The following is an 18,558-nucleotide window of genomic DNA, read 5'->3' as shown; positions in this document are numbered from 1 at the left end:
CCTTGCCTGGGAGCCTGAGGCCCCTCCGTCCTGCTCTTGTCTCCACTCAGGTTTCACAGCTCCAAGTCGGGGAAGATCTACCTTCACGATGACATCCGGCTGCTTTTCTCCCGCAAGTCGATCGAGGTTGATTCGGGGATCCCCTACGAACTGAAATCCTTCACAGAGATGCCGAGGAATCCCTGCTACTCACCCCGGGCCTGACCTTCTCCATCCCCCAGGGCCTCCAGCCCAGCACTTTGGGGAGAGATGAGTAAAGGGCCAGCAAGCAAGCACTGCCTTGAAGTATCGCCCTCCCCGCGCGCCCCCGTCCTCCTGAGCAGCACAGACACCGTGCCCGTGCCCTGCAGCAGGGCTGGGATCACCGAGGGGCTTCACGAGGAGGGGCAGGGGCTGGGGAGCAGCCCTGGCACTCCAGGGACATGCCCAAGCCTTCTGCCGGCGCTGCTCCCAGCTTGGAGACTTGGCTGTAGCTGGGGGGGGGGGAAGTGAAGAGTTGGGCCGGGGACTCTGGGTGAGGCTGCCCACACTGGTCCCGGGGCTGGGAGCAGAAAGTGCAGAAGAGTTTGTATTTATTAGTATTTATTGTTGCTGGGAGCGCAGAGGAGGCTTGTGCAGAGGATCGGAGGTGCTGTGCTGTTCTTCCTCCCACCCTGTCGGTGCTGGATGAGGCCCCCGGCAGCGCGGGGCTGCCCGGGTGAGGGCAGGGCTGTGGGGACTGTGAGGGTGACTGGGGACAGGGACACCTTGGCCTGTGGAAGAGAGGGTGACGCACCTCTGGGCCAGGGTAACCCACCTCTGGGCCAGGGTGACCCACCTCTGGGCCAGGGTGCAGCTCCCAGGATGGGGCTGTGTGAAAAGCCCCAGGAGAGGCTGAGACTTGCTAGGCACCAGCTCTGCGGGGCCAGCCCCACTTCAGGCAGCCTGGGGAGGCCTGGACTTGTCCTCCGGCCCCTTTAGGGCAAGCCGGACCCCAAGAAGTCTGTGGCTGGCAGGGAAGCAGCCATAGCCATGGATCCTGGGGCGAAGAGCTGTGGCAGTCACACGGATGGGGACCTGGGGCTCTCTGCAGGAGCATGGGGACAGCCCTCCCGGCAGGAGCCTCCGGAGCTCACGTCTGCTGTGGATCGGAAGGGAGGTGGAGATTGCCAAAAAACCAGAGCCTTGCAGTGTCTGTGGGGCGAATCTGAATCCCTCCCGGGAGGCGGCTCCGGGCAGCGGCTGGAGGCTGGGCGGGAGCCCCGACTTAGTCCCTGGGAAGAGGGGAAGCCGCAGAGGACGTCAAGCGGGAGTCGGGCTGGACCTTCGCGAGGGGCTTTGGGGCCCTCTGGGGCCGTGCCCGTCCCTGCGGGAGCTGCGGGCCAAGCCCCGGGCGGGTCGGAGAGGGGCGAGGGAGGAGCGAGCTGGCAGGGAGCCCGCCTGCGTGCCCCGTGCCCGGGGGCCTCTGCGCAGGCGGCGGGGAGCCCCAGCCCCTCCGTAAGGCGGAGGAAGCGGCGGCAGTCCCCGCACCGTCAGGGCTGCGAGCTCGCTGGGGCGGGCGCTCCCCGGGGCGGCCGTGGCTGTGACCGGAGCCCGCCCCGTCCTCGCGTCGCTCGCCCCGGCCGGCAGAGCTGGGGCGCGGGGACAGGCCAGGACGGGCTCCGCCGCACCGGGGGGAGCGGTCCTGCTCTCCCCTGCCCGCGGGCGGCCGAGAGGCTCCGGCCCTGCCGGGCTGGGGGACCGGGGGCCTGTTCCCCGCGCGTCCCGGGGTCCCACTCCCCCCCTACCCCCCCCCCCCCCCGCCCCGGACACTGGGGTTGCCCCGGGTGCCGGTCGCAGCGGGGGCGGGGAGGCTGTACCGGCACCTCTCGTCTTTGTTGCTAATTTAATAAACGCCCGTTTGGACACCGAGCACGGTCCCCGCGGCTCCCGGGGGCGGGCGGAACCAGGGGTAGTGGACGCTGCGGCGGGACGGGCCTCCCCGGTCGACGCACCCGGAAGGGGCGGGGCCTCCCGCGGGTCCTTCCGGGGCGGCGAGGGAGCGAAGGAGGCGGCGGCGGCGCGATGCTGGCGCGGGCGGGGCGTCGGGCCGGGCCCGGCCTCGGCCTGCTGCAGGTGGGGCCGGGGGGTAACGAGGGGGCTTCGGGGGGCCGGACTCGGGGTGCCCGGGGTAGGGGGTGCTGAGGGGGCCGGGGGCGTCTGGGCTGGGGGGGCGGGGCTGAGGGGAGCGGGGCGGAGGGTGCTGGTGTCGGGGCGCTGGGGAAGTGCTGGGGTCGTGGGGGCTCGGCTGGGGGCAGCTGGGCAGGGATAGGGGTGTTGGGGTGCGGGGGGGTGCAGAGGAGGCCTGAGGGCAAATGGATATGGGGGGCTGGGGGTGTTAGTGGGGCGAAACCGGGTGTGGGGAGCGGTGAGGTGAACTGAGAGGGCTGGGGCTGGGGGGAGTGGGGCTGGAGGGAGCTGGGGGGTAAATGGGTGTAAAGAGAAATGGATTTGGGGGGCTGCGTTGAGGTGCAGGGCGGTGTGGGGGTTAGTGAGGAGGCTGGGGGGAGCTGGGCATGGGAACTGGTGAGGAGAGCTGTGGCAGCGAGGGGCTGTGAGGGCGAGGGAGTGCCCGGGGGGAACAGGTCCTTGGAGGGGCCCAGGAGGCTGCCACAGCTGGGGAGGGACAGGCTGTTCAAGTGGGGTGGCCTGGGACTGAGGTGAGGAAGAGTGGTGGGAGGAGGGAGTCTGACCAGGTTACCAGGGGCTGAGTGGGGCAGAAGAGACCCACACACACCTTCCTTTCCCTTACGGTGTCAGAGAGGCTTTATTCCTTCCCCCCAGTGAGGATGTGAGGGAAGGAGAGACATGCAGAAAGCTCCAGCATGGGGCTGAGCCCCCCTACACCTGCGGGGAAGGCCCTGACACTCGTGCTGGCCTGGGGACCCAGGTCTCATCCCTGCAGGGAGAGCCCATGTCCCCTCACAGCATGGGCTCGTTTGGGGTGTCAGAGCTGTTTCCTGCCCTGGTGTATCGGGGCTGTGAGCAGATCCCAGATGGGAGAGCAGGGATGGTGCTGGGCTCTGAGGTGCCGGCAGCCGGTCTCCATCCTGTTCCTTTCCCTTTTTCCAGCGCTCCCAGCAGCTGAAGCGTTCACCGTGGCTGGCCCCAGCACCGTGCCGCTTGAACTCTGGCCTGCCTGTGAATATTGGGGTGCTCTTTGTGCCGCAGCAGGAGGCATGGGTGGTGGAGAGGATGGGCAAGTTCCACCGAATCCTCGAGCCTGTAAGGAGCCGCTTTTCTCCCCTTCTGGATTCAGCAGGTTCCTAAAGCTGTAGCGAGGCGCGTCCTTTGCGCGAGGATTCGGGAAGCGGTGTGCCTATTCTTCCAGACTGCAGCCCTTTTCACTGCCTGTAGACTAATTTCTCTTGGTGGGGTGTTAAAAGCACTGAGAAACCTAAATTCCCCCACGTGTAAAGCATGTTTGCTCTGCCTGCAGCATCTGCATACTTGGTCTTTGTTTGCACAGCTCTCCCTAGTCTGACTGAGCTCTCTGGGGGGGAAAACCCCAGGTTAGAGGGCTCAGCCATCTAATCCCGCCCTTTTCCCAGGGTTTGAACTTCCTCATCCCTCTCCTGGATCGGATTCGTTATGTGCAGAGTCTGAAAGAAATTGTCATTAATGTCCCAGAGCAGTCAGCTGTCACCCTAGGTAAGGAACAGCTTCTGTGTCCTGCCCGTCTCCTTCCCCTGCGTCTGGGGTGAGCAAGGGACAGTGCGGGGAGGAGGCAAAATGTCCCGAGCTCCTGCACTCAGCCCTGTCCCTGGGGACCCGGGCTTGGCCATACTCCTGGCACTGTGAGCGGGAGAAGCCCAGGAGGTCCCGTCTGCCCTCTCGGGGCAGTGGCTGCCCCTTCTTGCTGGGTTGCACGCACCTGGGCAGGAGTCCATTTTTCAGATGGTTTCCTGTGTTGAACCACAAAAAAGTCTCCTCTGTGTTTCTGTAAAAAAGATTTCAGATCAGGTTAATGGACAGCTCTGTTACAATTCTAGTATTAAGATCTTTGTTTTGTTTTTTTTTTTTTTCCCCTTAAATCTTTATTTATGAAGATAACTACAGTATGAAATGTTTTGGTCTGGAAACCTGAGACTTCTTGTGTATTAAGGCATCAAAATGTAGTGTTTTCTAGGGAATGTCAAGGTCCTTTTTACAAAGCCTTTTAGATAAGGAGATCCATTTCAGCCAATCCCTCTTCCCTGCTGCGCTGCTGACACCAGGAAGGAAAGGGATGGCCCTGCCCAGCTCTGCTAGTTCTGTTGAGGGAGTGGGGGAGTGCCATATTTTGTCTTTGCTGCTTCAGTAAACAGGATGTGTTGTTCTCTCCTGGCAGATAATGTCACCCTGCAGATTGATGGTGTGCTCTATCTGCGGGTTATGGATCCCTACAAGGTACCGTCCCTCCTGTGCCGACACTCAGCCTGAGTCAAACTTGTAACCTCCGTGGCTGCACCCAGCACGGTCTGCGTGTGCTGCGCTGCTCAGCCGGCCACCGTGGCAGCCCCTCGGGCACCGCTCGCCTGGCTCTGCTGGCTCCCGTCTCCCCACAACGTGCGCTTCAGCCTTGGCCCAGCTTGCTGCGCCCTGCGAGGCGGGTGGGCTGAGCATCCCAATCCCTCCCAAGGCTCTGGATTCCGCTTTTCTTTGTCAAGGGTGTCTGTGGCAGCTTTCTCATCTCTGTGTTTGCCCACCCTGCCTTGTTCGATGTTTCTCTTGGCGCTGCCATTGACTCTGTTTTTTGCTTCTGCTCTCTAGGCCAGCTATGGGGTGGAAGATCCTGAGTATGCAGTGACCCAGCTGGCCCAGACCACCATGAGATCTGAACTTGGCAAACTCTCCCTGGACAGAGTCTTCCGGGTGAGCCGGGGAGGTGGATCACGGAGCTGCCAGCATCTCTTGAAACCCTGGGGCAGTCTGCGTGGCCAGGCTGATAGCTTAACAGCAACTCGCGCTCTGCTTAGAGGGCTTCTGGCCTCTGTTTCAGTTGACCTATTAGTGAATGTGTAGAGATGGGTCTTGTTTTGGTTGGGGTTTTTTTGGGGGGGACTAGCCTTTTGGGACTGGCCCATGAGGAGGGGTGTCTGTTTCCCCCCCAACCCGTCTCATACTAAGCACCTCTTCTTTGCTCTCTGCTGTTTCTTCTGTGCCTCCCAGGAGCGGGAATCCCTCAACGCCAACATCGTGGATGCCATCAACCAGGCTTCAGACTGCTGGGGCATCCGGTGCCTGCGCTACGAGATCAAGGACATCCACGTGCCCCCGCGCGTGAAGGAATCCATGCAGATGCAGGTTTGGTTCTCTGGGCGGGCGGTCTGGAACAAGAGGGAGGTCTCCCTTTCCACGCCACACGGTTGTTCTCCATCCAGATCTGGCAGCACTGGCCCCTCCTGTGGTGAGGGAAGCCCTTTGGCTGAAAATGTACAGCTATCGAATAAATAATTCCTGTCCTTATTTTGGTGTTGGTGGCCTCTGACTGGTACACGCAAGCCCTGCCAGCTCCCTTTAAAATCCCGACTGGGCTCTGTCAGAAGCAAATCCCAGAGCTGAAGGTCTCCTCTTGAGAAAAGCCGGGTGCCAGATCTCCGGACTGGAAGGGGAGGAGGGGGAAGCGACTCTCTGGTTAGGTGTGGGCTGGGCTGGGGCGGGCTGTGCAGTGTGAGGAGCAGAACCAGCCCTCACTGGGGATCACTTGGTGTTTGGTAGCTGTGTTCTCATCCTCTACTAAGCCATGCTTGCCCAAGCGGGACGTAGGAGCATGTTCTCGCTGCGCTTGCCCCACGGATGGGATTTCCCCAGTGTGGCCGTGGCAGGCTGGCATCTGACCTGTGTTTGCAGGTGGAGGCAGAGCGACGGAAGCGGGCCACGGTGCTGGAGTCAGAGGGGACTCGGGAATCAGCTATCAACGTGGCTGAGGGGCGGAAGCAGGCCCAGATCCTGGCGTCAGAAGCTGAGAAGGCCGAACAAATCAACAAAGCTGCTGGTAGTGCCTTGGTCTAGAACATGGGGGGCCTGGGGGAGCTGTAGCCCTCTGCACTGAGGGAGAGACTGCATCACTGTCTGTGGGCCAGGCTTCCTCAGCCACGCTGATCCTTCCCTGCTGGAGCCCTTCCCTGCTCCAGCTCGTGTTGCTGCCTCACAGCCTGGGGCGGCAGGAAGCGTGTGGCAGGAATATCGCCATGCTGCTGTTGGGGAAGAGGAGGCTTTGCATGCGTGAAATTGTCTTGATTCGTTCCTTGAAATACTGTCTTGATTCGCTCCTCACGAGCCCTTTGTCGCGGTTCTGATGCACGTTCTGCTGTGGTTCGTTGCAGGAGAAGCCAACGCCATGCTGGTCAAGGCCAGGGCCAAGGCGGAGGCAATTCAGCTGCTGGCAGCTGCTCTGGCGCAGCAGGTGAGCGACGGCTCCTTGGGGCAGCCAACCCTTTGGCGCTGGGGGAGGTGAAACTACGGCTGGGGTGGCACCTGGCTTTCTCTTGGACACTGCCCGGCGTCCTCAGCAGCAGCGAGTGAGGAGTTTTGCTGTCTTGGGGGCCGTGGCCAGCGAGGGTGGGCTGGGGGAAGGGGCACGGATGAGCTCTTGGTGGTACGTGACTCGCTGCTGAGCCTCGTCGCTCTCTCCCCAGCACGGCAGCGCTGCCGCCTCCCTCTCTGTGGCAGAGCAGTACGTGAGCGCCTTCTCCAAGCTTGCCAAAGACTCCAACACCCTCCTGTTGCCCGCCAACACCGGCGATGTCACCAACATGGTCGCACAGGTCAGTGTGGTCGGAGGGACCCCGGCTCTTGCCCAGGGGAGGTGAAGGTGGCAGCCCGGCCGGGCCTGGCCCTCTCCTCTCCTCCTCCCCCATGGCTTTCTCGTTCCCTCCAGGCCCTGGGCATCTACACCACGCTGACCAAGCCGCAAGCTGTGAAGCCCCAGGACGACATGCCCCCAGCCTGCGAGGACCCCCAGCCTCCCCCCGCGGAGGTGCTGAAGGCAGGAGAGGCCAGCTCCAGCTAGCGGGGCCGGAAGGATCCCGCACCCTCGCCCGGGGCCTGCCGGGCTGCTGGCAGTCCTGTCCTGCCTCCCACCCCGGTCAGGCGCTCTTCTTCCTTTGGTCCTTATTTTGTAATTGGATTTAAATCATGTAATAAATGGTACCGGTGCTGCTGGAGCATGTCCCGTGGCCCTCGGGAGCTCGACCCGTGACTCCACCAAGTGGGGACCATCCTCCTAAGCAGAGTCCTGCCAGGAGCTCCCACGGACACGCCGTGATCCCCAAGAGGAGCCGGGGGACCCCTGTTCTGGGGGGGGAGAACGGGACGCTCTCCAGGGACGTGAACCGCTGTCATCATCCCCTTGCTCTCCCGGTAGCTACCCCTGCGGTGCGTGACGGCGGCTCCTCTATAGCGTGCTCCTCATACTGCGCCCCGCAGGGAGTGGGGAACGCCTCTGGAGATGGATTAATTAGTTAATTAAAGCAACGTCTCGGTCGAGCTGGAGGTGCCCGGGGGTCTCCCCACGCCGAGGGAGCCCGGCACCTCCCAGCCACCAGGGGGCGCTGTCGCACCCGCCGTTCGCGGGCGGCCGACGCGGCGCTTCCGGGGGGGGCGGGGTCGGGGTCGGCTCCGGCGGGCGGCGGCGGCCGCAGGTCGGGCGGGCTGAGGGGAGCTGAGGTGCTGGGGGGCAGGCGGGGGGGTCCGGGGGGCGGCTGGGGGGCGAGGTGGCGGCCCGGGGGTCGGGGTGCTGCGCGGTGGCCGGGGGTCGGAGGGGGAGCGGGGCGGTGCTGGGCGCAGGGCGGCTGCCAGGGCGCGGGCTGGGGCCGGGTAAGAGTCTCGTCAGGGCAGCGGCGGGGAGTACCGCGGGACCGGCGGGTGTGGGGGTGCGGGGGCGGCCGGGGGTGGTACCTGGCCCAGGTGGGGCCGCGGGGGGCTGAGCCTGCCTGTCCTTCCCCCTAGGATGCAGCGGTGGCCGGTGCTGCTCTTCCTGGCCTGGGTCTGCTTCCTCTTCTTCGCTGGTATCGGGCTCTTCATGAGCGGCTTTCTGCTCACCCGGATCGAGCTCGCCAGCAGCAGTTCCTGCGCAGACCCACTCGTGCCGCCACCCTGGGAGCGGCAGAGCCTCCCGCCGGGCTCCTGTTGGGCACCCCAGCGCTTTTCCAAGGCCGTGCTTGTCATCATCGATGCTCTCCATTTCGAGTTTGCCCGCTTCAACCCAGCCAAGGCCAGCCCGCTGCCCTACGAGAACAAGCTGAGTTTCCTGCACCACCTCGCAACCTCCCAGCCTCGCCATGCCCGCCTCTACCGCTTCCGAGCCGATCCCCCCACTGCCACCATGCAGCGCATCAAGGGCCTCACCACCGGCTCGCTGCCCACTTTCATCGACGTGGGCAGCAACTTCGCCACCTACGCGATCCAGGAGGACAATCTGCTGGCGCAGCTGGTGCAGAATGGTAGGTGTGCAGGGGACGTGTCCCACTGGGACAGGGACTGTGCAAACTGCTGGTCAGCGCTCACGCAGGACCTTTATTCTTCTCTTACTGGGAAGGGAACTGCTTGCAACACCTCCACCCTGTCAGCTAATTCTGTTGCCCTACTCAGATGACGGTTGTCTCAGGCAGAGCTGTCATGCAGGCAGGGTTTGTCCATCTTGTTCTGGGAGTGAGAAGTAGCTGGGACCTTGGCTTCATCTTCATCCCCTTCAAAGATGACAAGAAAGCAGGTGAAAGTGGCTGTACTGACGGTGACTGTCACAAGGTCGCCACCAGGATTGGCTGTACGAAGGCAAGGGCAGTCAGTCGTGTCGTGTTTGTGTTCAGGTGAGACGCACGGCAAGGGAGGAGCTGGTGCCAGGTGTGCTGTGGGGGTGTCACTTGGGCAGCAAGCCTGCCGTGCCAGGTGCCTGCGGCCGTTAGGCAGCGACCGCATCACATGCTGCTGGAGTGTGCTTAGTGCAGCTGTAAAGGGCTTGCTAGGGTGGGACGATGGAGTAGAGAAAAGGGGACGGGACACAGTCCTGTGTTACCCAGAGAGATTTCCTTCCAGGGCTCAGAGTGGCACAAATACCAGTGCCTGGGATGAGGCAACATGAGTGGGTTGTCCGCTCCCCTGTATGTGAGCAAGGTGGGCAAACGCAGTAAATCATCTGAGGCGAAAAATGCTGGTAGATCCTGTGCCAGGGCAGCAGCCTCGGAGGAAAAGTTTCTCGCTCCCAGGCTGGAGAGGCCCTGCGGAAACACGGAGGGCTGGCTGGTGGCAGACAGGGCAAGCAGAGCGAGGGCAGTGGGAAGTGTCAGTGTTCTTGCCTTCTCTTTTCCACATGTGAAAACCCACCACTGTTGTGTTTAAAGCCGGAGCCCAGGACTCATGGCTTCCACTCAGGCCCTGTCAAGCAGTTATCTACTGCCTTGTGTTTTACAGTGGGGGTGCGGGCCTTGGGTGAGGGTTTGTCTGCTTCGTGCTGCACCTTCCTAAGTGCTGCGGTAGTACGGGTGTGAGCCTGCCTGCTGCCTGGCCCGTTCAGCCCATGGGTCTTTCTGCTGGGGTGACGTGTCAGAGGTCGACGATAAGTCATGAGGTTGTGCAGGTGGATTTGGTGTGTGGGGCACTTGTCGGCTTAGAAACAGGGCTGGTCGCTCTCTGTATTCAAACTCATTTACATTCAGATGGTCATTTTAATTTTAGGTCGCTTTTGAGTGTGGGTTGGAGAGGAGCCAGCGCTCCAGACCCTGACCTGCATCTGCCCAGGCTCTTTGCACTAGTGCGGGTAACAGCATCACTCGGGTGGGCTCCCTGCTCTATTAATTCCTTTCTTGCTGCCTCAGGAAGGAGAGTGGTCTTCATGGGTGATGACACTTGGGAAGGACTCTTCCCGAAGAAGTTTTTCCGCTCGTATTTCTTCCCTTCTTTTAACGTGAAGGATCTTCACACTGTGGATGATGGGATCCTGCAGCATCTCTATCCAACTGGTAAGCAGCTCTTTCCCCAGGGCCTGGGTAACCCTTTATGTTATGCAGGGGGTCCTACTGCAAGTTTGAGGTCGTGTTAGGAAGTGGCACTGGGCAGTCACATGCTGCTGCCCAGGGATTGCAGTGCTCTAGCTGGATTTCCACAGATAAGCCAGCTTTTGGGGGCCTGTAAACTGTTGCTCTAAAAAGAAGAGTGTAGCTTGATGGGATGAGGTTAGACTTCTACATCTGTCCTAGAAATACACTGCCAGGTTGGAGCAGGAGGAGCAGCTTAACTTTGACACGTGGCTGCCCGGGCAGGTGCACAGTGCTCTAGGAAATACCCAGCAGTGCAGCCAGGAGGCTGGGGCACAGCACTGCTCTCAGCAGAGTATCAATGGCTGCTGGTCTTGGGAAGAAGGTGAAATATGAGATGGATTTGTGAATTTTAGGTGATTTCAGACTCCTCCCTGAGGTCCTAGGACCCAGGGGAATGCTCTTTGCTTTATCTGTGTGTGAATCTAAGTGAACCAAGGGTGCAGTGGCCTTTCACAGGGAAGACCTTGTGTCTTGTGGGAGAGCTGCAGTTCATCATTTAACTCCAAATATGTTGGTTTTCATGTGTCGAGACCCTGAAGCAGAGGGGAGAGGCCAGGGTAACTTCCTAGCTAGGGGCAGTGTTGGTGTGCCGTGCCCACATCCTGGGTGGGATGCAGAGGGGCACGTTGATGAGTCTGACCTGAAACACCTCTGGGGAAGGACTGGAGTTCTGAGTTCTTTTCCTGAGCATCCCCGTGCTTTAGATCCATTTATGGCAACTTGAGTTAAGGGTATTTCAAGATGACTTGGGTGACACTGGGCCATTCCTCTCCTGAGGGGTGGTGAACAAAAATCATAGATGCTTGAGCTCCCTGCAGCATTGCACCCAGGCACCTGCAGACCAAGAGTGTGCCTCTGTTAAAATCTGCTTGAGAACTGGGAGTAATGATGGCAGGAGGGGAAGAAACGGCAGTTTCCAGAGGCAACCAGAAAGCTCTGGCAGGAGGATCCACACATAGAGCCCGTGCCTGAATCCTGGGCTAGTGTGCGATAAGGCTGCTCTTGTTCTGCAGTGGACAGTGGTGAATGGGATGTGCTGATTGCTCACTTCCTCGGCGTGGACCACTGTGGGCACAAACACGGACCTGACCATCCTGAAATGGCTAAGAAGCTCACCCAGATGAATGAGATGATCAGGTGATCAGTGCGGCGGTGGGGGGTTGCCAGCTGGCCTTTTCCTTCAGCCAGGCTGGTGGGATCTTCACAAGGCATTTACAGATGCAGAGGGCAACAGGGAATGCTTACTGTGCCTGTTAACATGGAGAACAGCTTTGGCCAGCAGCAGCTGAAACCCCAGCTATGGGGCAGTCTCAGTTCATGAGACTCACATGTTCTCACATGCAGTTCTCACATGTTCATGAGAGGTTTGCTTTCAGAGGTAAGGCTGTCTTCAGGTCTTGGAGCCTTGGTTCTCAGCCAGGTGATGATGCAGCTGGAGTACAGCTGAGCTTCAGTCTCCCTGTCTTTAAAATGCAGATTGTCACACTGAGGTTTGGCTAATGTTTGAGGAGCACTTGGAGAACCCTGGCTAGGGAATGCTGCATTTACAGCGCAGGCCCGTGAGTTGCACCTTTGTGTCAGAGGGCAGAATGAGATCCAGAAATCCTGATCACACAGCCGTGCCTCAGCCCAAAATGCTGCGGCTTTTGACTGTTAGGACTGCTTTAACTTTTGCTGCTGGAAGGAGTGGATAACTTGCCCTGCTGCATCTGAGAGTGCAGTATATATCGTGTCATACCTACTGCATCTTTCAGGGACAAATCCCCTCTTTTTTCTTTAAAAGTAGAAGATTGCTCACACAAAATGATACAATATACAAGACCCAAATAGAAGCAGCCTAAAATTTGTTCCTGTTGGGAACCTTCCTTCTGAATTGTGTTTTGTCAGGATCCGTGAAGGCACTGAGGAACCAGCCACTGTTCACTGGGGACCTAAGCAAGATCAATCCACTCTGTCTCAGGGCTCTCAATTTTCAGTTTGGTTTTAAAGCATCTGTTGCCCTGGTCCCTGGCTCAGTTATTACAGCTCTGCATCAGCACTTAGTTTTGCCCAGATCCTTTTGTGGGCTTTACCTTTGTTGTGCTGGCAGGCTTGGTGGGGACATGTCCTCTCCCACCTGTGCTGCCTGGGACCCTGCCCAGGTAGGGGTTGACCTTCCTTATCTCGGTGACAGGTCCTTGGTGGATCACCTGGGGAATGACACCCTTCTTCTGGTGGCTGGGGATCATGGCATGACAGAGACCGGAGACCATGGCGGCGACAGTGAGAAGGAAGTGAATGCAGCGCTGTTTGTGTACAGCAAAACACCCCTCTTCGGCACTGGCCCTCCAGAGGTGAGAAGAAGCTGATCCTTAGCTGCCACTGCCTGAGGTGGCATCCAAGGTGAAAACTGCATCCTGGGGTTACAGAGCGTAATGGTTCAATTGGGATTGTTTAGATTGAGAGGGATGGGGAGTCTGTCACCTTTCCCAAGAGAAGAGTGGAAAAGCTGACACAGGATGCAGGTAACAGAAGTGTTTGGGACCCATGTTCAGGCCCCTCCAGCTGTGAGGGGTGTCTGAGTGGGGCTGGGTGAGCTGTTAGACAAGCAGGGCCAGAGCCAAGGACCTGCAGCTCCCAGCAGGCATCCTCCCCTCCACAGGGCACTCAGGGAGAGCTGAGCTGCACCTCTGCCTTCCCCTGTGTTTTTCCCCCTCCTGGCTTCCCCAGATTCCCCTCTGAACAGGGATGTCTTCCCCACCATCCTTTAGCTCGAGTGAAAAGCCACTTGGCGTTACTGTGTTCCTCCCAAATTTCTGATTCCTCCCCTGTCTCTCCAGGAGCCTGAAGCTGTTCCCCAGGTGAACCTGGTGCCCACAGTGGCCCTGCTGCTGGGTGTGCCCATCCCCTACAGTAACATTGGGGAGGTGATGGCTGAGCTGTTCTCCGGGGATGGCGACGCTGTGTCTGCAGCCTTGCAGCAGCTCTCGGTCTATCACATCAATGCCAAGCAGGTATGGCCTATGGTGGGCCTCCCCGTTGAACTAGAGAGGAGAAGGAATGGGTTTTTAAGCACATACCTCTTCTGTTTGGTGGAGGCGGGAGGCGGTGACATGGTGTTATCTTCATGGGGAATTTATTTTGAAGAGTTACGTCCTTGCAGTGTTTGCTCCAGTAAAAGGCGGCACCATTTTCCCAAAAGAGAAGTGAGATACCTGTTTAGTGTTTGGTGGTGAGTGTTGTGGTGTGGAAAATACTGGGCGGGAAGGTGGCATTCACTTCAGGATGAGGGTTGGTCCCAGATGGTCAGAGGTGGATTTGGTTATTGGGGAGGCTGGTGGGGAGGCTGGTTCCTCAAGGCTGAAGATGACTAGGGGCAAATTTTGTTAATGGAAATTCAAGAGTACAAATGGATGTTTTGATGCTGCTTCAGTTTTGGAGGAGAAACAGTGTTAGCTAAAAAGCTATTCTAGATCAGAGACAGAACGAAAACAGTAACGAAGGACTAAATAAAAGAAATGGCGTGTAACAGGTGACAGTAAAGTGGCATAGAGAAGGAACAGTTTACATCAAGCACAATGAAATACAGAACCCCAACAGCTGAGTGACAAAATTTGAATGAAAGTGACTACACCAGGCGTAAAAGAAGCCCAGGCAATGGAGCAGGCCATGGGCCAGGGCAAGCCAGAGCCTCTACGGAGGACATAAGGGCTGTCTGTTCAGGCTCTTGGCGTGCTGCAGAACCAGATTTGCTGCATGTTTTACAAGGCATGTGTCTTAGCTAAGTGCTGGCCTGCCTTTGAGGGACCCCTGGATTGCTAGGAGCACAAGAATAACTCCTCCAGCCCCCAGCCAGCTCCCTACTGTACCCTGGGGTTCTCAAGGAAGAAGTGCGGCCAGCAGGACTAGGGAAGTGATTGTCCCCTTCCGCTTGGCACTGGTGAGGCCGCACCTTAATACTGTGTTCGGTTTTGGGCCCCTCACTACAAGAGAGACATTGAGGTGCTGGAGCGTGTCCAGAGAAGGGCAACGAAGCTGGGGAAGGGTCTGCAGCACAAGTCTTGTGAGGAGCGGCTGAGGGAACTGGGGTTGTTTAGCCTGGAGAAAAGGAGGCTGAGGGGAGACCTTATCGCTCTCTACAACTACCTGAAAGGAGGTTGTAGAGAGGTGGGGGTCGGTCTCTTCTCCCAGGTAACAAGTGATAGGACGAGAGGAAATGGCCTCAAGTTGCACCAGGGGAGATTTAGACTGGATATTAGGAAAAATGTCTTCACTGAAAGGGTTGTCAAGCATTGGAAGAGGCTGCCCAGGGAAGTGGTGGAGTCCCCATCCCTGGGGGTATTTAAAAGACGTGTAAATGTGGTGCTGAGGGACATGGTATAGTGGTGGACTTGGCAGTGCTAGGTTAATGGTTGGACTTGATGATCTTAAAGGTCTTTTCCAGCCTAAACAATTCTATGATTCTGTGATTCTAAGCCAAACCAGACCAGGCCCTGTTTTGGGCCCAGTTGCCTGGTAGCAACCCGTGATGTGGCAGTTGGAGACCATTGGTGCAAGTCAGTGAGGAGCTGGAGAGGATACGACTGCTGATGGGAAGGCAAAAATGTTCGGCCTCTCTGCTGTGTGTTTATAGAGCAGCAGAGTGCTTTGTCATTTAAAGATGATGGTGTACATTACTGTCCATTAGTCACTGAGGATCTCGATCATCATCATCTATTAGGAATTGGCGTTATCCAGTGCTGCCTGCTTAAATGTTTGCACTCATTTGTCTGAGGAGGTTTCTGGCTCGATCATGTTGGTGTTGAAGAAGCTTTTTGCATACCAGAGAGGTCGTGCAGGCCTGGGAGAGAGCTGGTGCATGTGTTTGCCATTCATGGGCAGAGGTGGGCTGATTCTGCCTGCACGCTGAGGCAACTGGAATGCATGTGAAGGTATCGGTATGTTTCAGGGCTTGAGCAGATCTGCGCTGCTGAGCAGCTGGATGTTTGTATGGGTGCCCTGCTCTGGTAATGCCCTTGTAAGACTTTTTTTTATGAGCTATGGGATCATAGCTGCCTCTGCTCCTGTCCTCTTGAAGTAAGAAGCAGAATGAACTCTCCTTAGCCTGTGGTACATACAGTGGGTTAATGTGCCTGTATTGAAGAAGAGGGAGCAGTTTGATTTGATCCACTATAAGCTCTTTAATTTGATGTCTGTCCTCAGGCAAACAATGTAAAAGTCGACACCAGGTGCAGATTAATAGCTAGTAATGACTCCAAGTTGTGGGGGGAGTTTGCCTTATTGTTACCAAAGACTCTGCATAAAAGCCCTTAGTGATGCACAGTGTTAGCAGAGGTGCACCTGCAGGTGAAGAACTGAGAGGAGTCAGTGTGGCTGTTGGGATGGCTATGTCACTTGAGAGGGATGTCACTTTGGCAGAAGGATTGTGTTTCCTGCCAGTCACATCCTGAATTTGGGTGACCAGCCCTGCATGACGTGGCTGGGGGCAGGTGTGTCCTGGCAGGGGTTGGCAGACTGGGGCTGTTTCCATTCTGAAGGGGCTGAGTGAGGAAGATGGCAGTGAATCCCATTCCCAGTGGTCCCAGTGTTGCTGTCTGACCCTGTGTCCCCTCTCACGTAGGTGGACCGCTTCCTGCACTCCTACTCGCTGGTGGCTCAGGACCTGCCAGCAGAGCAGCTCCAGCGCCTGCAGGAGCTCTTCTCCAGCGCCGTGGAGGAGCACACTCGGCTCTTGGCCCAGGTGCAGGGAGCGACGTTGTTGCCTCCGGAGCTGGAGTCCAGGCTGGGAAGCCTCATCAGTCGCTTCCAGCTCTACCTGCGGGAGGCACGGGCTGTGTGTGCCCAGTCCTGGGCCCGCTTCCATCCCCTGCGTATGGTGGGGGGCTGCACCCTCATCGCTGCTTCCTGCTTGCTCTGCTACGTGGCCTCAGAGCTGGCTGCAGCATCGGACTCTTTCTATCGCAGCTGCCTCCTGTACCCACTGCTTTGGGGCTTGGGGGTGGCTGTTCTGCTTGCGCTGGCCCGTGCGTTCACCCAGGAGGGGCTGGATCTCCTCCTGGTGTTGTCATGGGCAGCCGCAGCTTCTCAGCTGGGTTTTTTCTGGCACTGGTGGGGCCGGCATCCCAAGCGAGCCCGTTTGGCGGGCAGTCAGCCACCCTTGGCCAGTGCTGGCCTGAGGCAGAGGCTGCGAGCATGGCTGAGACTGGCCTTCCCCATGGGCATTCTCCTCTTCCGCTGCGGAGCTATGTTCTCTGATAGCTTTGTGGTGGCTGAGGCCCGGGTGGCCCCGTTCCTGCTGGCCTCGCTGGTGATGTTGCTAGTGGGGAAGCTCCACTGGGATGGTCGCCTGACTGTGCCAGAAGGCCCCAAGCAGCAGCTCCTTGGCTTTTCTTCTTACCGGAGAGAGATCTGGTACCTGCTGTGCCTCGTGGCCATGCTCCTGGTCTGCGTGCGCCTCTCTGGTTTCTTCCACCAGTGCCGCGAAGAAATCCCTCAGTGCCGGCCCTCTCTTTTCCTCTCCCCCCTTGCCAGCCTGAGAAACACACAGGCCAAGAACCTCTTCTACCTCCTGTGCGTGGCCTTGCTGTCTGGGCTGGTCTATGCAGTGCGGAGCTGGCTGCGACACTACGGCAACCTGAACAGCTCAGACCCCCTCGTGCTCTTTGTGCGCTGGGGTTTCCCACTGGTGGTCCTCTGCATTGCCTGCTACTGGGCCGTTGCCTCCAGCGCTGACGACTCTCTCGGCAAGCTGCAGGAGCTTGTGCAGGTGGCAGTTGTTGCCTTTCCGTGGGCTGTCTATGGACTAGCGTCCATGGGGCTGCTACTCCTGCTGTGCAATCCCATGACAGTGTTCGCAAAGGACACGCGGGAGACAGCAGGATCCATCGTCACTCCTTACCTGGGGGTTCCCAGCTCTGAAGTCGACTTCCTCCACGTCATCCCTCAGATCTACAAGAGGATGCAAGAGTCTCAGAAGAGCCGCCTGGAGCGGGGCAGCTGCAAGGCCACCGTCGCAGCGTACGGGCTGGGCAGTGTGTACTCAGCAGCCCTGGTCATAGCACTCACTCTGCTAGGCTTCCTCTTGATGCTTCTGCACAGTGAGCGGCTGAGTCTCGCCTTCCTGCTCCTCTTCCTGGAGGCCTTCATGCTGCTGCACATCTACACGCGTGCCAGAGGCCTTGCTGGAGATGCTGGTGAGTCAGGGCTCAGTAGACCATCCTCTGGATGTGTGACCTGGGTCTTATGTGCAGCAACCTTGTCTTATTTCTAGTGGGAGATGCAGAGCCCAGTCTCTGCTGTTGGGGAATGGTGGTGCACTGATCCTCAGAGGATCCTCCTAGCTTTTCTAGGGCTGCTTAAATCCTCTAATAGAAGAGAGATGCGTGCAGCAGGGATGCAACATGGGAGGAGGAGGAGTCCCTTGTGCCAGGGAAGAGGGCTCTACACCCATCCCTTCTCCTCAGGGTGTGAGCAGCCACTGAACCCCACTGCTGCTGACAGAGTCCAGTAGCAGGGTGGGCAGCAGAGGGAATGCCTGGCCCCTTGCCGTGTCCTCTGGTGTGAGCCTGACTGGTTTCTGTCTGTCAGAAGAGAGAGCATGGAAAGGGAACCTGGAAGAAAACCAAATAGGCTTTTTTTGACCATGGATCTGTCTTGTTCCTTGATGCTGATCTCTCTCTCTGTCTCTCTCTCTCTCTCCCCCCCAAAACTCTCAGAGCCTTTTTCGGTGCCCTGGTATGCAGTCATCTCCTGGCTCCTTGCTGCTTCCCAGTTCTTCTATTCCACAGGCCACCAGCCCATCTTCCCGGCCATCCACTGGAACGCAGCCTTTGTGGGCTTCCACCTTGACCACAGCACGAACCTCCTGCCTGCTGTCCTGGTGGGCGCCAACACCTTTGCCTCCCATATCCTCTTTGCAGGTAAATCAATTTCTTCCTGGGCTGTTGAGCGTGAGCAGACATGGCTCACTGTTTTGCCTTGTCTGGAGGCCTGCAGGCTGAGCACAAGGCGATGAAGGCTCCGGCACCAGCTGAAGAGCAGCATCCTCGCTGTCCCCTTCTGGGGCCACAGAGCTGCCTGTGGCCTGCAGCCTCCATGCAGTTGTGCCTGACCAGCAAACTGGAGCTGGGGTATATGCATCCTGCACGTCCAGGGCATGATGGCAGGGCCTAGACTGCTCCCCACCTCCTGGGCTCCAGTAACTTCATGTGCCTTTGTCCTTGAGGTAGTCGGCTGCCCTCTGCTCCTGCTTTGGCCCTTTGTGTGTGAGATGCCCAGCTCGCAGAAGAGGAAGCCCAAGAAGGAGCCCCGGGAGGAGCTGCAGGAGGTGGAGGAGCACATGATGGAGATGAGGCTGCGGGAGTCCCCAGAGAAGTTCTCCACTGCTCTGCTGCAGCTGGGGCTGAAGTACCTCTTTGTCCTTGGGACACAGGTATGGGCAGAGGCGGGATGGCTGTGGAGAAGACTGTCCAAGAGGAAAATGGGTTGCTGAGAGAACCATGGGGCACTCTGATGAGAGAAAGGGATCAGCCAGGGCATGGAC

At 58.4% G+C, this 18,558-nt stretch overlaps 3 protein-coding genes across 14 annotated transcripts in view; all 3 read left to right on the top strand.

Annotated features, from left to right (window-relative positions):
• The window catches only part of ATOSB (atos homolog B), a 41,115-nt gene extending 40,338 nt beyond the window's left edge, over positions 1-777 (top strand). For 9 of the 10 annotated variants that reach the window (XM_075526610.1, XM_075526605.1, XM_075526608.1 and 6 more), the window contains one exon: positions 51-619. In XM_075526610.1, the coding sequence (XP_075382725.1) occupies positions 51-204 (154 nt within the window). In that variant the 3' untranslated portion in view covers positions 205-619. Of the gene's footprint in view, positions 1-50 lie in introns of all 10 variants that reach the window. The other variant, XM_075526606.1, reaches the window with a different exon arrangement.
• Positions 1-18,558, top strand: part of PIGO (phosphatidylinositol glycan anchor biosynthesis class O) — a 500,143-nt gene that overhangs the window by 475,886 nt on the left and 5,699 nt on the right. For 2 of the 3 annotated variants that reach the window (XM_075526599.1, XM_075526597.1), the window contains exons 1-9: positions 7,246-7,377; positions 7,951-8,444; positions 9,816-9,959; positions 11,051-11,174; positions 12,211-12,370; positions 12,857-13,030; positions 15,637-17,209; positions 17,732-17,935; positions 18,245-18,447. In XM_075526599.1, coding sequence (XP_075382714.1) covers positions 7,952-8,444; positions 9,816-9,959; positions 11,051-11,174; positions 12,211-12,370; positions 12,857-13,030; positions 15,637-17,209; positions 17,732-17,935; positions 18,245-18,447 — 3,075 coding nt within the window. In that variant the 5' untranslated portion in view covers positions 7,246-7,377; position 7,951. Of the gene's footprint in view, positions 1-7,245; positions 7,378-7,950; positions 8,445-9,815; positions 9,960-11,050; positions 11,175-12,210; positions 12,371-12,856; positions 13,031-15,636; positions 17,210-17,731; positions 17,936-18,244; positions 18,448-18,558 lie in introns of those variants that run through there. The other variant, XM_075526598.1, reaches the window with a different exon arrangement.
• STOML2 (stomatin like 2) lies at positions 1,938-7,166 on the top strand. The gene is made up of 10 exons (XM_075526615.1): positions 1,938-2,094; positions 3,091-3,243; positions 3,570-3,669; positions 4,349-4,407; positions 4,771-4,872; positions 5,170-5,304; positions 5,851-5,995; positions 6,327-6,406; positions 6,639-6,767; positions 6,881-7,166. Exons 1-10 carry the CDS (start codon positions 2,044-2,046, stop codon positions 7,010-7,012), a joined length of 1,086 nt encoding a protein of 361 aa, XP_075382730.1. The 5' UTR covers positions 1,938-2,043; the 3' UTR covers positions 7,013-7,166.

Source organism: Mycteria americana, chromosome Z (assembly GCF_035582795.1).
Source record: "Mycteria americana isolate JAX WOST 10 ecotype Jacksonville Zoo and Gardens chromosome Z, USCA_MyAme_1.0, whole genome shotgun sequence".
NCBI lineage: Eukaryota > Metazoa > Chordata > Aves > Ciconiiformes > Ciconiidae > Mycteria > Mycteria americana.
The sequence above is the reverse complement of the archived record's forward strand: the minus strand, read 5'-3'. Positions and strand labels throughout refer to the sequence as shown.